Raw genomic sequence first — 14,984 nt, 5'->3', positions numbered from 1 at the left:
AACCCAAGTGGAGGTTGCTAAGCAACACCTGATAGTTGTTTTCTGGGAGAAGAGCCAGAAACTAGCCTAGGACATAAATACATTCCAGGTGGATTAAAAATGTAAATATAACAAATGAAACCATAACACTGTATAATCCTGAAGACTGGGAGAAAAAGAGTTTCTTATCATTACAGCAAAGCCAGAGGACGGAAAATATTGAACTGTTTGTCCTCATAAGACTTCATAAACCAAGCTGAAAACGATGCGGAAGTCACTGTAACATTTGTGTTGACAGAAATTTACTACCCAAATACGTATTACTAATCAATAAAAACTTAGGAAAACAGAAATACTTTATTTTTTTTAATTGGGGAGGAAACTAAGGTTTTTCCCATACGCAAAAAAATATTAAAAGAAAATCGCTCATATTCACAAGTTGATAAGTGTTAACACAGGGGCCAATGATATGTCATTTTATCTTTGTCATGTTAATTAATGTTGGAGAAATAAGTCCATGAGGGTGGGAAGGTTTAGGTGAAATGAGCAGGCTCAGACGTGATCTAGTATAGATGGAAACTAAGCAGCTTGCTCCAATACAGTTTGTCAATATATTTCAAGGTAAAAGACTGCATTGCTTTGCACTCAGCAGTGTCACCATTTTGTCACATGTACTTTATTGATCCCTTTTATTTTCTTTGCTGAACGCTTGTAAAGCAAATCCCAACATCGTATCATTTTACCTCTACGTGCTAGATAGGCATCCCCAAAAAGTTGCAGAAAACCACTATGCCATTAACACCTCTAACAAAATTCTTATTTCTTGGTATTGTCCAACACTTAAATCCATAATCAAAATTCCCCAGTTCTCACAAGATGTCTTCTTACAGTTGTTTTATTTGCATCAAGATCCAACAATGACCGAACCTGTGTTTAGACATCTTAAAATTCCTTTAAATCTAAAGCAGATCTCTTCTTTTGTATGCTAGTGTAATTAAAGTTTAATAAAATCATAAGGAAGATAAAAGTAAACTGGAGAAAAGCAAAGTGATCAACAGGTATGGAGCTTGAAATGGTACCTAAAATTCCCTCCTAACCATAAGGAAACTTTCCTTTAGATAAGCTGAATGCAAAATTGGTTCTGTTAACTGATTTTTAACCATTACCATTGTTACCATTAATGGATTACAAATAGTAAAACAAACAATGAGATATTTTAGCTTGGACTTCAGGTTCTGGCATTGATAATTAGATGATATGACATTGTTTTTGCGACATTGGTGGTTTCATAAGAGGTATGGGTAGTCTTTAAGGATCTCACCTCCCCCAGAATGGAAATAGAAATTGACAACAAAAAAGATAGGGTTGGAAAAGAAATTCCAGAGGTGCTCATTGGCATTACCAAGAACCTTATGGCAGCTGTGATGTGAAAAACTTGGTGTAGTTCCTCAGCTAAGCAATGGCCTTCCACAGCAGCTGATCTAATTCTGGGCTAGTCTTCGAGCCTCTCACACAGAATGAAGTAAATCAGAAAGAGAAAAGCAAGTATATTAATGCAAACATAGGGAATCTAGAAAAATGGTATTGATGAATCTAGTAGAGGGACTTGTGGACACAGTAGGGGAAGGTGAGGGAGGGACGAATTGAGAAAGTAGCATTGACATATATACACAGTCATGTGTAAAATAGTGGGAAGCTGCTAAACACCACGGGGAGCCCAGCCTGACACTCTGTGATGACCTGAAGGGTGAATCCTCCCTAGAGGACTCCGATCAATAGCACAAAGACCACAGCTGCAGAGACAAGGATTGAAATTAGAACTCACAGAAGCAAAAATTAACAGGAGGCAGCCCCACCCCCACCCCCAGGATTCAGGTACAGAAATTGCCAGGTTCAAAAGGTACCACAATATGCAAAATAATAGAAATAAAGGACACTATTTAAGTTACCTTGGGTTGTGTAACAAATTACCCCAAAACTTAGTGGCATGAAATGACAACATTGTTACTTTGACGTTCCTGTAGATCAGGAATTGAGATGTGGCTTAGCTGGGTCCCATGCTCCAGAGTTCCTTACAGGCTATAATCAAAGGGTCAGCAAGGGCTGTAATCATCTCAAGGCACGGCTAGGAAGGACCTGCTCCCATGCTCATTCCTGTCATTGTTGGCAGGGTTCAGTTCCTCCCAGGTTATTGACTAGAGGTTCCATGTGTTACTGACCAGGGTCCTTGGACTTTTTAATCAATAGAAATTGATAAGAGGCCAAATGAGAAATTCAGGCAAGGCTTTATTGGGACCCTCCCACAGGCTCTTAGCTTGAGGGAGGGAAAAGAACAAGAAACAGGCACCCCTGCTAGCTTGTGAGGGGAGGTAGGCTGGTTCTTTAAATGAGGTGAGGGTGGGGACGGGTTGGGCTGGAAAGGTGGCTTAGGTGGTCTGCCCACCCCTTGGTGGTGCTGTGTGCGGGGCACAGTACCCTCCTTTTGCTCCTGGAGCCTCAGAAGTGGCAACTGGTTTGTGGCCTTTTTGTATCTTATTGAACATCATTATTTTGGCTCAGCAGTAAAAAGAAAAAAAAAAAAAAAAAATCTGCTTTCAATGCAGGAACTGCAGGAGACGTAGGTTTGACCCCTGGTGGGGAAGATCCTTTGAAGGAGAGCTTGGCAACCCACTTCGGGATTCTTGCCTGGAGAATCCCATGGACAGAGGAGCCTGGTGGGCTACAGTCCATGGGATTGCAAAGAGTCAGACACAAAGCAACTTTGCACATATGTACATAATTTTCCCCTACTGGGAAAACATTATGCATGTAGTTATTTTTAGTCTCATAGTTTCATTGTATCCTCTTGCTCAAGGAGATGTCTGGCTTAAGTGCAAGTGCTCTAGGAAAGGTTCCCAAGTTTCAGGTCCCAGCCTGACTCACAAGGACCTCTTTTTAGATCAGTCACGACATGGCTGGCTGCATCAGAGTGAACAAGAGAGGGCAAGAGAGAGAATACAAAGAAGGATGGAAGTTGCCATCTTTATAACCTAATCTCAGAAGTGACATCCCACCACTTTTGCCAAGTTCTTTTCTTATTATTTATTTGGCTCTGCCAGTTCTTAGTTGTGGCACATGAAATCTTCGCTGAGGCCTGTGAACTCTTAGTGACAGGATAAGGGATCTAGTTCCCTGTGCGTGCCACGTGCATGCTCGGTCAATTTAGTTGTGTCCAACTCTTTGCGACCCCATGGACTGTAGCCCGCCAGGCTCCTCCGTCCATGGGATTCTCCAGGCAAGAATACTGGAGTGGGTTGCCATTTCCAGGGTTGAAACCCAGAGCCCCCTGCATGGGGAGTGTGGAATCTTAGCCCTGGACCCCCAGGGAAGTTCCATATCCATGTAATTTTTTGTGTCTCTAATTCCAAAGTCCCAATCTATCCCACTCCCCTGGCTGTTCATTTTTATCCTTTGTAATATCCTTTATAATAAACCAACAATAGTGAGTAAAATGTTTCCGTGGGTTCTGTGAACCCTAAGAGCAAATTATTGAACATGAGAATGAAATAGTGTTCAAGCCCTATGTCCTTGTCTTTTGAAGTAAAGTGCTGACCCAAAAGTTAATGATTTGGAAATATGAAGATGTAGAAACAAAGAATAGCTGTTGAACTGGGGAACTGGTAACAATTTAGACTGTAATTCTGCCACACAGCAGAACCAGCGAAATCCCAGTTCTCTGAAAGATATAGATAAAGGCCTGACACACATTCCTAAGTTGTTTTTTACAGGAAGCAGACCCGCTCCAGATGAAAACTGCTGACCACAAAAATGCAGACCCTAGACTGGCTGAAACCAGAAAATTGATGATGCTTGAAACTTCACCTAAATGCTAACCAATCCAAGAATGGTCCACGAGCTGATCATACCCTGCTTCCTGAACACTGTGACATTCCTCACTGTCCATTCCAGGGTGGGTCACACAGTCTTTAGGACATCAGCCCACTATGGTCCCTTTTTGCCTGGCAAAGAAATAAAAGCTACTCTTCTCTACTTCACCCAAAACTCTTACCTCCGCATTTCTATTCAGCAACGGTGAACAGAGGCCAAGTTAGGGCAATAAGAAGAGGGGGTCATGGGGATCCCTGTTACATGTAGGCCACTCAGACCAAAGTGTGGGTAACCTGGGGACCCACTACTTCTAACTGGTGTGTGAAGTGGCTGTAGTCTTGTGGATCTGAGACTTTAAGGATGTGAGTGTGTGTGTGTAACTCTAGGTGGTTGGTGTCAGAATTTAATTGGCTTATAAGACAGTCTGTGTCCACAGAAAACTGGGGAACTGCTTGGTGTGGAAAACCTACACATTTGGTATTAGAAATATTGTGAGTAGAGAGTTTTCCAGTAGGAAATCCTCTAGGAAGTAGGAAATTTTTCTTTCTTTTTATTTATTTATTTATTTACTTTTGGAAATTTTTCAACTATCCCTGGAAAGTGATCTGAAATGCAAGAACGAACAGGGAGGACAAAATGAATCATAAACATACAATTACAATTGCCTGCATAAAATAAGAAAAAGTATTCAATGAAGGCATTTTAAAAAGTCAAATTAGAATGCTAGCAACACTAGTTGCTTAGTCTGGAGGGAGTTTAATGGAGTTAACTTGTCACATTCTTTGTATTTTTTGAGAGAGGGTTTAAAAATCTTTAACCTTTTGCTGAATTAAATGTGATGGCAAAATTTCAAAAATAATAAAAGAGAATTAATGTATAAATTTGAAGCCAGAAGAAAGAGGACAAAATGGACTGAGGAAACAAATCCATTAAAAGAAAGGAGGAAATAAGCATGGAAAAGGCAGGACAACAAGAAATATAAAAATAAAATGATAGAAATAGGTCCCTCTTGCCTCTGAGATAGTCCCCATGCTGTCTATGGAGTGTTCTACTTCTTACCAAAAAAAGTAAAGTGATAGAAATAAACCTAAGTATATCAGAACTCTAAATAAATATAAGAAGACTAAAGGAGAAATTCATGGAACTACAAGGAAAAATTGATATTTTACTTCATTTGTTATTTTATGCACTTTTTAAGTTTCATGTAATTTAATGTACAAGTAAATGTCTTATTTCTTATCAGCTATTAGAAATCAAATCCAGAATGCAGGCAAAACATGTTTAAAAGAAATAAATGCTTTCTTAATACAACTATATGTTTTGTAAATGTATTTGCAGAAATGAAGGCAGCTGTTCTGAGAAAAACGATCTGATTAACTGATAACTTAATGAATATTTACTTTATACCTTTAAACACATAGTGATAAGAACCTAACTTACCTCAGTATAGAATGAGCTAAATATATTTTGTTACATCCATGGTATAGGTTAGGATAAGACATTTTAAAAAGACGAAGTATATTTATACAATTTCATGAGAAAAACAAAGTTTGAAAACAACATTAGCACAGTAGTATCTGTGAAAACGTGAATATCCTGTGTTAAACTGTTAACTTTTTATTTCAGGGAAAGGATTTCGGTAGAAGTATTTTCACATTCTGCACTATACACTATCATGTGTAAATTCATTATAAATAATATTATTTTACGATTCTAGAACATAAAGGATTTCATCTTTCTTGTTCTAATAACAAAAACAACCAAGTCATTTGTTGGTTACTAGGCAACTCTTGCCGGACCAAACCATCCTCGAAAGAAAGGGGGAGATGGTGTCTTTCTCAATTTTGCTCTAAGGAAGATTGCTCGTGATTCGTCATGCGGCCATCTTTGAGAGGGGCACAACTATTTATAGCCTTAGAAGGAAAATAAGACTGGTCGTTGCTAGGAAACCCCAAGGCGCGGTCGGCATCTTTGAGCCCGTAGTGTTTCCTACGATAAAAGAGAAAGCCAAGCTAAAGCGGTTGCTAGGCAACGCTTCGGCATCGTCGCCATCTTTGAGTGTGGTACGGTTGTTTGTCAATTCAGAATGTGAAACACACTCGCTTACGTGGTGGTTACGAGGCAGCGCCTTTGGAGTAGTCACTACCTTCAAACTGGGCTCTTCATCCTCTTCTTTAAATAGAGTCAAATCGCTTCAAGTAGCGACCAGTCAGCTTAGCAAATACAAAGCCGCCATCTTTGTTAGGGGTATTGTGACTTCCGGCTGGGGCGGAAGAGAGCGTAATGGGGCTCGCGGGGAGGTGCTGGAAAAGGGCTTGAGGAGGGGTTTGAGTTGGGATGAGGAAGGCGGGAATCTAGTCCTCTTCCAATCAGCTCCCTATCTCGCCCTCTGGCGGCTCCGGACAGCAGCAGCCTGACTTCGTGTGACTATGGGCGTGCTCGGAGGCGGGCATTGACTCTCCCCACGAGGGGAGTTGGGTGGCGAGCGTTCCAGATGGGGGAGGAGGGGACCGAGGGCACGGTACATCTTCTGTGCCTCGCGGCATCTAGCGGGGTCCCCCTGTTTTGCAGGAGCAGCCGCGGTGGCGCCCCCGCCCGCCAACAGGTGGGACCCTGGGCGCCTGGATCTCTGAAATAGCAGGGATTTAGAAGGACTCTGGGTCCTCAAGGGAGTAGAGGCTGGGGAAGTTTCAGAGTTGTGTTTAGACCGTCGAAGGTGCAATTGACCAGTAATCCTGGTTCCTTGAAGAGGAGGGGCCAGGGTCTCTTAGAGAGAGGAACGGGGTTGGGGGCCTGAGTAGTTGGTTCTCAAGGAGGAGGAAACTGGGGGGCTCTTGTCTCAAGTTCCCAATCTTTCCCCAGCTCCCATTCTCTGTCATCGGCTCCCTCAATGGAGTCCACATGTTTGGGCAGAATCTCGAGGTGCAACTGAGCTCTGCGAGGACGGAAGACACAACCGTGGTGTGGAAGAGCTTCCACGACAGGTCTCCAAGAGCAGCTTGGGGGCAGGGCCAGGGGGACAGCCCCTGTTGAAGATGACCCCCAAGCTGTCCAGCTCTCCAGCGCCAGCTGAGACTGGGCTGTGGGATCTTTGACAAGGCATTCAGCCTGATTGCTGAGCTTCTTTGTACGAGAGGCCGGTTGTGCTGGGGCATGGATCCAGGGTAGACCTACTCTCCTCTTTGCCTTGTTTACTTGGCCTGGACTCATCCTTCTCACCTTCCTTTCTCACAGCATCACCCTCATTGTTCTGTCGTCTGAGGAGGGCACCTCGGAGCTGAGGCTGGAGAGACTACTCCAGATGGTGTTTGGGGCCATGGTGAGACTCCCTAACCCTCTTTTTTAAAAAAAAGTTCTTGTTTGTTTTTGTCCACACCCTGTGGTATGTGGGATCATAGTTCCCAGACCAGGGACTGAACCTGCCCCCTGCTGGGTGGAAGTGCAGTGTCTTAACCACTGGACCACTAGGGAAGAGAGGGAAGTCACAGTTGTGTCCGACTCTTTGTGACTCTATGGACTGTGGCCTGCCAGGCTCCTCCATCCATGGGATTCTCCAGGCAAGAATACTGGAGTACTAGGGAAGTCCCTCCTTTACTCTCTTTCCCAACATCAGGAATCTGAGTTCTCAGCATCCCTCTCCCTCAGACCCAGAAGTCCAGACTCCCAACAGCCTCCTGTAGAACCCAGGAATTCTGGCCCTCAGTCCAACTCCTCCCTCAGACACAGGAGTCTGAGTCCCAACCCCTCCTGTCTTATAACCAATTGTCCAGGGCCCCTACTCTCCTATATGGTTCTTCTAGGTTCTTCTCGTGGGACTTGAAGAGCTAACCAATATCCGCAACGTAGAGAGACTGAAGAAGGAGCTGAGGGTGAGGCTGTAGGACATGAGGATGGGAAGTTAGGATACCTGGTCACTGATATTTGGGAACTATAGTTCCCAGAAACCCTTGGGGCAGCCTTATCCATTGGGCTCCCAAGGCATCTTGGTTGTCTGACATCCCCTAGGAAGGCCCAGTAGGCCAGTTTTCTGGGGGGAGCCAGCAGATTTGGGTGCCACCTGGGTCTTAGGCTCCTCCATTTTCCCTTCTGCTAGGCCAGTTACCGCCTCATCGACAGCTTCCTGGGGGACTCAGAGCTCATTGGGGACCTGACCCAGTGTGCGGACTGTGTGGTTCCTCCCGAGGGGTCCCTGCTGCAGGTATTGGGAATGCCTTGTCAACTTTTAAAACTATCCCTCTGGCCCTGTGTCAGAGGCCAGTGTCCGTCTTCTTTATCTTTGGACCATTGCCTCTTCCTATACTTTTGGCTTCCAGTCCAGCTCCCACTTGACCCCAGAAGGATCTTTCTACACCTAGAGCTGACACTGCCCCTCCCCTGGTCACAGCCCACCCGAGACTTCCATCAGCCCCAGGACAAGGTCCTAGCCCCTTAGTCTCATGTTGAGGACCTGAGGAATCTGATGCCCGCCTGCCTTCTTGCCCTAACCTCTGCTAACTCCTAACTCCACAGTCCACCCTCTCCCAGCTGCCTCATGAGTCTCACAAATCCCTACAACTCCCCACTTTCTCTGCCCTGGCACATCCTGTTCTTTCTGCCACGGAAATCTCTATCTGCTCTTCCTTAAATATTGATCTCATTTCATCTGGCATGGCTGCCTCCCAGCAGTGTGGCTCTGGGCAGCTGACAACCTCTCTGAGCTTCAGTAGCTTGTAGATTGCACCCACCTGGCACTTAATAGCACTCAATAAACCGTGGCTGCTGCTGTTAAAAGGACGTGTCAGACTAGGCAGCGGTCACCCTACCTGTTTAATTTTACTGTGTGACTCGGGGATGGTAGCTGCATGTGAAGGTGAAGGAACTCAGGCCCGGGAGGGGTGGTGAGACACAGGAGCACGGCCACCAAGCTCGCTTTGAACTGTACGCCGGTCTCCTCCCCTACTCACCCACCTGGGAAGTCTGTCGCCCCTGCTCATGTTCTCTGACTCGCGGCCGGCCTGCCTCCCTTACCCAGGAAGCCCTCTCCGGGTTCGCTGAGGCGGCGGGCACGGCCTTCGTCAGCCTGGTCGTGTCGGGCCGGGTGGTGGCAGCGACCGAGAGCTGGTGGCGGCTGGGGATGCCGGAGGCCGTGCTGCTCCCCTGGCTGGTGGGGTCCCTGCCGCCGCAGGCCGCTCGCGACTACCCGGTGTACCTGCCGCACGGGAGCCCCACGGTGAGTGAGTGGGTGGGGCGGGCAGGGGGGAACGGTGAGGGCTGGGAGGAGCGCGCCAGGGGTGGGACCTGGAGGACCGCCTCTAGGAGACCGGGCTTGCGAAGAGAAGAGGAGGAGCTCCGGCCAGCCCACCCTCCTCGCTGCTGCAGGTTCCGCACCGGCTGCTGACCCTGACGCTTCTGCCGGACTTGGAACTGTGCCTGCTCTGCGGCCCGCGGCCTCACCTCAGCCAGCTGGATGCGCAGGTGAATTGGGGCTCCGTCCCGCTTTGCTTCTAGTTCACCTTTCTACTCGCGAGCCCTGGCACTCCTTTGAGCACCATGCCAGGCGAGTGCGCCTTTACCCTGGACCCGCCCTGTGTCCGGCCCGCCCCTCGTAGATCCGCCCTCTCCAGGCCCCGCCCCCACAGGCACCACCCTCTAGTGGCCCCGCTCCTTTGGGCTCCGCCTCCGGGGCCCCTCTTCCCCATCCCTCCAGGCCCCTCTCTCTTCCCTCCCGCGGCCCCCTCTGCCTTTGTGGTCTCCTCCCCAGCTCCCTGGCCAAACTGCCTCCCCTGGGTACCCCCAACCTCGCCCTTGGGCCCCGCCTCTCTTGCTGACCACGCCCCCTGCAGCTTCTGGAGCGCTGGTGGCAGCCCCTACTGGAGCCGCTGCGGGGCTGCCTGCCGCTGGGACCCCGAGCGCTGCCCGCGGGCTTCCCGCTGCACACGGACATCCTCGGGTAGGGCGCGGCAGGGGGAGTGGGTTGGGGGTCCTCAGCACCTCTTTCCTGGCCGTGACACCTGTTTCCTCACAGGCTGCTGCTCCTCCACCTGGAACTGAAACGCTGTCTCTTCACAGTGGAGCCCTCTCGGGATAAAGGTGACTGGGAGGTGGGCGGGGGCCAGGAGGGGCGGGGGGCTGGGCAGGGGCTCTGCGTTACCGCGCCCCTCTTCCTCCTTCAGAACCGTCGCCGGAGCACCGCCGGCGCCTTCTCCGCTCTTTCTACACCCTGGTCACCGCCACTCACTTCCCACCAGGTCAGCGGCGGGCACAGCGACCCTTTTGCACAGGCTGGGGCACTGGGTCCCAGTTCTCACGAGGCGGGAGTAACAGGCGGGAGAGGGGAAAGCAGTAGGAGAAGCGTGGACTGGGCATGGCTATCTGTGAGCCCTGGGCATGTACACAGGCAAGGAGGGAAGAGAGCTGAAGGGAAGGGCAGGGAGGGCCCAGCCTGCAGGCTTCAGAGCCTCCTGGCTGACCCTAAACACCGAGACCTCATCTCCTGCCAGGTGCTGCTTGTGTATTGATTCACTTCTTCCTCTAGCTTCCCTTATAGCTCAGTTGATAAAGAATCTGTCCGTGATGGCGGGAGACCTGGGTTCGATCCCTGGGTTGGGAAGATCCCCTGGACAAGGGAAAGGTTACCCACACCAGTATTCTGGTCTGGAGAATTCCATGGACTATACAGTCACAAAGAGCTGGAAAAGACTGAGCAACTTTCACATCATTTCCATATTATAGATGAGCTAACAGGTTTAGCTAAACAGCAGAGCTCAGCTGTGATTCAAACACAGGCAGCCTGGCTTCCACATCCACACGCTCCCGCTCTACTGCTGAAAATACAGGCTTTGGGTGGAGAAGGGTGGTAGATTCCACAGAACTCAGGTCCAGGAGGAAAAGCTGTCACGCAGAACCTGAGGCCCAAAGAAAGGGACCTAGAGTGATACTACAATCCCAGCAAAGACCCTGATGAGTTAACAAGATGGTGAAAAGTCCTCCCTGGAGGAGTAAAGAACTGCCCCTTCCTAGCCGTGCAACTCCACCTCCGCACCTGATTCCCAAGTGGGGTGGGGTCCTCTGGAGGCCAGTGCCTGGCTCCTGGGCAGGATCTCTTGCATGTCTGTGATCTGTACTGTAACCAGGTTCCTTGGGGCTGCACACAGAGTGTCCCCAGGAAAGTGGGGCACTGGGGCTGGAAGAGGGGGAGAAAGTCTGATCTCAAGTCCTGACAGCTGGCTGGAGCTGGAGGCTCTTCCATCAGATGTCAAACTTAGCCCAGGATGGGGGTGGCTCCCTCAGGTTGGCATCCTAGTTGTCCAGGCCTCACTGGTCACCTTGACCCTCGCTGTCCTTCCTTCAGAGCCGGGGCAGCCAGAGGAGAAAGCAGAAGAGGCTGTCCACCGGGCCCAGGTAGCCAGAGCCTGCTACTTGGTGTCGGGGACTGAGCAGCCAGGCACAGGATGGCGGCTGGTGGCGCTGCAGTTGGGGCCACGGCGGCTGCTGCTGCTGCTGTCTGCTCAAAGCCCCACATATGGGCTGCGGGGCCTGGCCACCCACACTCTGCATGCCCTCACCCCACTCCTCTGACCACTGGACTTGAGCACCAGACACAGACAAGGACGGGGGCTACTAGCGTCTCTCTGTTTATTCGCTCACAATAATACACAGCCCCTGGAAGGGGAGGGGGCAGGAGGGGCTATGACAGGGATGGGGTGGGAGGGGAGGAGGCACCCACTTCCCTGGCCCCTCTCCCCTCTGTGCTTCGGGGGAAAAGGGAGGGAGGGGGCTCCCCCTTACCCCCCCAGAATGTAAACAGCAGCAGATGAACAAAAATAAAAATACAAAAGGCCGGAGGAAGTTCCTGGGCATCCCCCTACCCCAGGGTCTTCCCTGTCACCAGAAGAGGTCCCTCGCTGCCCCATCCACCAAAGCTGCCTCAGTCCTGGGGGCTGCCCAGTGCCGGCCACATCCCCGGGGGGGCAGAGTCCAGGGCTCAGAACTGCTGGGCCAGCAGCTCACACAGGTGACGGGAGACGGGCTCCTTGCTGGTGCGCAGGGTCAGCCGGTACATCTAGGGGGGACAGAGCAACTCAGGGAGGAGGCAGAGGGGATGGAGAGCGTGGGGGAGGGGGGTTAGATACAGGGCAGATAAATGATGAGACAGAAAGGATCAAGGGGTCAGAAAGGTGATATAAGAGAGGGAAAGGATGAAAGGTAAAAAAGAGGTCACAAAGGGTGTAAAGAATATAGAGAGACAAAAGCGGGGAGGAAAAGGGAGAGGAAGACAGAAGAGCAGAGAATGCACGCGGAGCAGGCGGCCTTGGGAACCACCACTCACCTGAGCCTGGGCGTTGGGCTCCAGCCGGAGCAGACAGCCCACCTGCAGGGCTTTAGTCTGGATGATTCCAGCCCCCACGAAGTTCTCAGGGTTGGGGTCCACATTGTCCAGGAGAGCAGAGCCAAACCCCAGGAGCTAAGGGGGACAGGGGGTGCCCGATCTCTGTTAGCTCCCAGACAGCAACATTCCAGTTACCCCAAACCCTTGGGAGTGGAAATTAGTCCCACTTTACCGATGGGAAAACAGGTTCAAGTAGAGCAGCCACCGCACCCGAAATCCCAGAGTTCGGGAGAGGAGAGGCAGGACTGGGATCGTAGACCCCGTGCCTCTCCTGTCTAGCCTCTCACCTTGGCCTTAGTGACCTCCGCGTCCATGGGGTGGTTGGCTTTGAAGATTTTCTGGGCCTCTTGTTGGGGGCTAGGGGCGGGAAAAGGTCCAGGTCAGGGATCTGGAAGCCCCAGTCCCGCCCACCCTGAGGGCGGCTTTGGCTCCCTTCCCCAGCGGCTCACAGGCTTAGCTGCTTCCAACGCTGGAAGAAGTCCTGGGCCGCCATCTCCGTCGGCTGGAAGAACTTGTTGATGGTCACTGGGAGCTTCAGGGTGAGGGACTGGGGGGCGCCCCCGTACCTGTTGGGAGAGAGCAGGCTCATCAGGCCCCGCCCTCGTCCTGAAGGCCCCGCCCACCCGGCAGCGCCCCGCCTCCTGACTCACCGGAAGCGCACCGACAGGAGCGGCGGCGTCAGGAAGTCCCGCAGACACTCAATGTTGAGCACCTGCTGCACCTGCGCCCCGCCGTCCACCTGCGAGGCCACCCGCTTGGTCTGCACGGCCAGCTGTGCCCGCCCGTGGTCAAGGAAGCCAGAAATGCGAGTGGGGGAGTGGGGAGGAATGGAGGGGCGCCGAGGAGGGCAAAGGGACTTCACCATCATCACCTGATGGTTCAGAACTTTCCTGGCGGCCCCAGCCTGCAGGTCTCTGAGGGGCCCAGCCCTGCCGTCCCGGGCTCATCCAACATGACCCAGCTCCAAAGTCCTTCCTAATCCAAACCTCTGACCTGGGTGCCTCTGGCTTTCCACAGCGGGCTCAGCCACCTCCATTATGGCACAGGTCACGCCCTGGCTCTGACGGCTGACCTGGGTTTGAATCCCAGCTCTTCTTAGAGGTTAAGACGTCATTTAACCTCTCTTAGCCTCATCGTCGAAATGGATGTAAGTGTCCTCAGCAGTCAATGAAATAATCTCCCACAAGTACTTGTCAGTGTGTCTGGCACATGGTAAGTTCACTGAAATGGTAGCAATGAGTATTACTACCACCATCTACCTTTGTGTCAACAACCCATTGGCAAGTTGGGGTCTTATGTCTCTCCCCCCGCCCCTGCCCAGCACAAAGCTGAGCCTCCAGGAGGTCTCTGGAAATGTTGAATGAAACAAAGCTAAAATGGTCTTCAAGTTTTGGGGTATAATCACTCTAATTTCCAAGTTGTGGAAACTGAGGCCCAGAGAATGGGGGACAGGGGACTGACACTGCTCAAGCAGTTCCTTCATGCCAGCCACCCTTCCAGGGTCTTCCAGCCACACTGATCTTCAAAACAAGACTGAGAAGGAAGAGGAGGATCCACACTTCACCGAAGGGAGTGTAGGGCTCGGAGAGGCCAAGTGACTGGCCGAGGCACTGGAATCATGGGTGTGGAACCCGATGGAAGAAAAGGTTAGGACCCAGCGAGGGGCCTGACAGGGACCAACTGATGCCCAGAGCATGTGGGATTCAGGAAATAACACCTCCTGCATCCCTGTCATGTCATGTCAGTGTCCTCTCCTGTCCTGGGAAAGAGGCTCAATCCCTCTTACAGATGATGCTAAATCTCAGAGAAGTACCATGGGCTCAGGCTCTCAAGTAAGGGGGCCAAAGAGGGATCTGGATCTGTTTCCCGGCTGCCAGGAAGGCAGACCTGGAGGAGCAGGGCTGGGTCAGGCCGAGAGGATATGAGTCTGGAGGTCTCCAGGGTGGACCACAGTGGGAGAGAAGTTCTGGAACTGCACCGAGGTCTTGTTGCCATAAAAGAGATACATGCGGCCTGTGGGAGCAGGGGTGAGAGGCAGAGCTCCATCTGAGTTCCTTCCATGTCCTCCCCAAGTCGGGGTCTCCCAGAAACCTCACCCCATTGCCCTCTGGACCCACCCAAGTTCTGCCGGAACTCTGACTTGACTCCAATCTGCAGCAGCTGGTTCTCAAACAGCACCCCGTTGTTCCTGCACACGAACCTGCGTGGGGCAGTGGGGGGTCAGGATGACGGTGCCTGCCTGGGCTCTGCTCTGTGCTCCCCACTCATCCCTACTTCCGTCCCCAACCTCACCCACAACTCACTTATTCAGCAGCTCATCGGCTTCGGGGATGGGCGGGCCAATGTCCTCAGGACCTGCGCTGCAGGTGGGAAAGGAGGGAGATGGGAGGGGGCTTGGGGAACTAGAGGTCAAGGCCCAGAGCTAGTGGTGGGAGACAGCAAGCCCTGAAGGAACAGAGGCCCAGAATCCACATACCTGGATTCCCCACAGAGCCCCTCAATCAGACTGGCAATTGCCTCTGATGGGAAGAGGACCCTGGCAGGAGCCATCACCCCCCTACCCTATACCAGACGGCCCTGATTCTCACTCCCAAGCCCTCGCAGCTCATCAGGAGAGACTGCTGAGAGCTCCCAGTCCCCTAACCCTCCCGGGGGGATACAAGAGTCTGCCCCCCAACCCCCTGAGGCCACCCCTTACTCAGCAGCTGGAGCTGGATCAGCCAGCAAAGCCATGGGGCTCTCAGGGGCAGGCGGCTCCAGCTCGCTGGGC

The 14,984-nt window shown here is 51.2% G+C and overlaps 2 protein-coding genes across 5 annotated transcripts in view; one reads left to right on the top strand and one right to left on the bottom strand.

Annotated features, from left to right (window-relative positions):
* The first annotated feature begins 6,101 nt into the window (after nucleotides 1-6,101).
* FUZ (fuzzy planar cell polarity protein) lies at nucleotides 6,102-11,445 on the top strand. Of its 4 annotated transcripts, XM_061139877.1 has the most exons (12): nucleotides 6,128-6,146; nucleotides 6,418-6,451; nucleotides 6,709-6,830; nucleotides 7,081-7,165; nucleotides 7,647-7,715; nucleotides 7,940-8,044; nucleotides 8,858-9,055; nucleotides 9,205-9,300; nucleotides 9,669-9,775; nucleotides 9,851-9,915; nucleotides 9,999-10,073; nucleotides 11,177-11,445. In XM_061139877.1, exons 1-12 carry the CDS (start codon nucleotides 6,130-6,132, stop codon nucleotides 11,401-11,403), a joined length of 1,200 nt encoding a protein of 399 aa, XP_060995860.1. In that variant the 5' UTR covers nucleotides 6,128-6,129; the 3' UTR covers nucleotides 11,404-11,445. The 4 variants fall into 4 exon arrangements, with proteins under 4 accessions (XP_060995862.1, XP_060995860.1, XP_060995859.1 ...); XM_061139879.1 differs by lacking the exon at nucleotides 6,418-6,451 and having other exon boundaries at nucleotides 6,102-6,146; XM_061139876.1 differs by lacking the exon at nucleotides 6,128-6,146 and having other exon boundaries at nucleotides 6,155-6,451.
* AP2A1 (adaptor related protein complex 2 subunit alpha 1) overlaps nucleotides 11,435-14,984 on the bottom strand; it is a 28,343-nt gene continuing 24,793 nt past the window's right edge. Inside the window, exons 16-23 of the mRNA XM_061139874.1 lie at nucleotides 14,518-14,574; nucleotides 14,332-14,414; nucleotides 14,139-14,227; nucleotides 12,865-12,989; nucleotides 12,664-12,780; nucleotides 12,502-12,571; nucleotides 12,155-12,289; nucleotides 11,435-11,887 (exon numbers count right to left, since the gene is read on the bottom strand). Coding sequence (XP_060995857.1) covers nucleotides 11,810-11,887; nucleotides 12,155-12,289; nucleotides 12,502-12,571; nucleotides 12,664-12,780; nucleotides 12,865-12,989; nucleotides 14,139-14,227; nucleotides 14,332-14,414; nucleotides 14,518-14,574 — 754 coding nt within the window. The 3' untranslated portion in view covers nucleotides 11,435-11,809. The remainder of the gene's footprint in view (nucleotides 11,888-12,154; nucleotides 12,290-12,501; nucleotides 12,572-12,663; nucleotides 12,781-12,864; nucleotides 12,990-14,138; nucleotides 14,228-14,331; nucleotides 14,415-14,517; nucleotides 14,575-14,984) is intronic.

This window comes from Dama dama, chromosome 4 (genome assembly GCF_033118175.1).
Source record: "Dama dama isolate Ldn47 chromosome 4, ASM3311817v1, whole genome shotgun sequence".
NCBI lineage: Eukaryota > Metazoa > Chordata > Mammalia > Artiodactyla > Cervidae > Dama > Dama dama.
The sequence above is the reverse complement of the archived record's forward strand: the minus strand, read 5'-3'. Positions and strand labels throughout refer to the sequence as shown.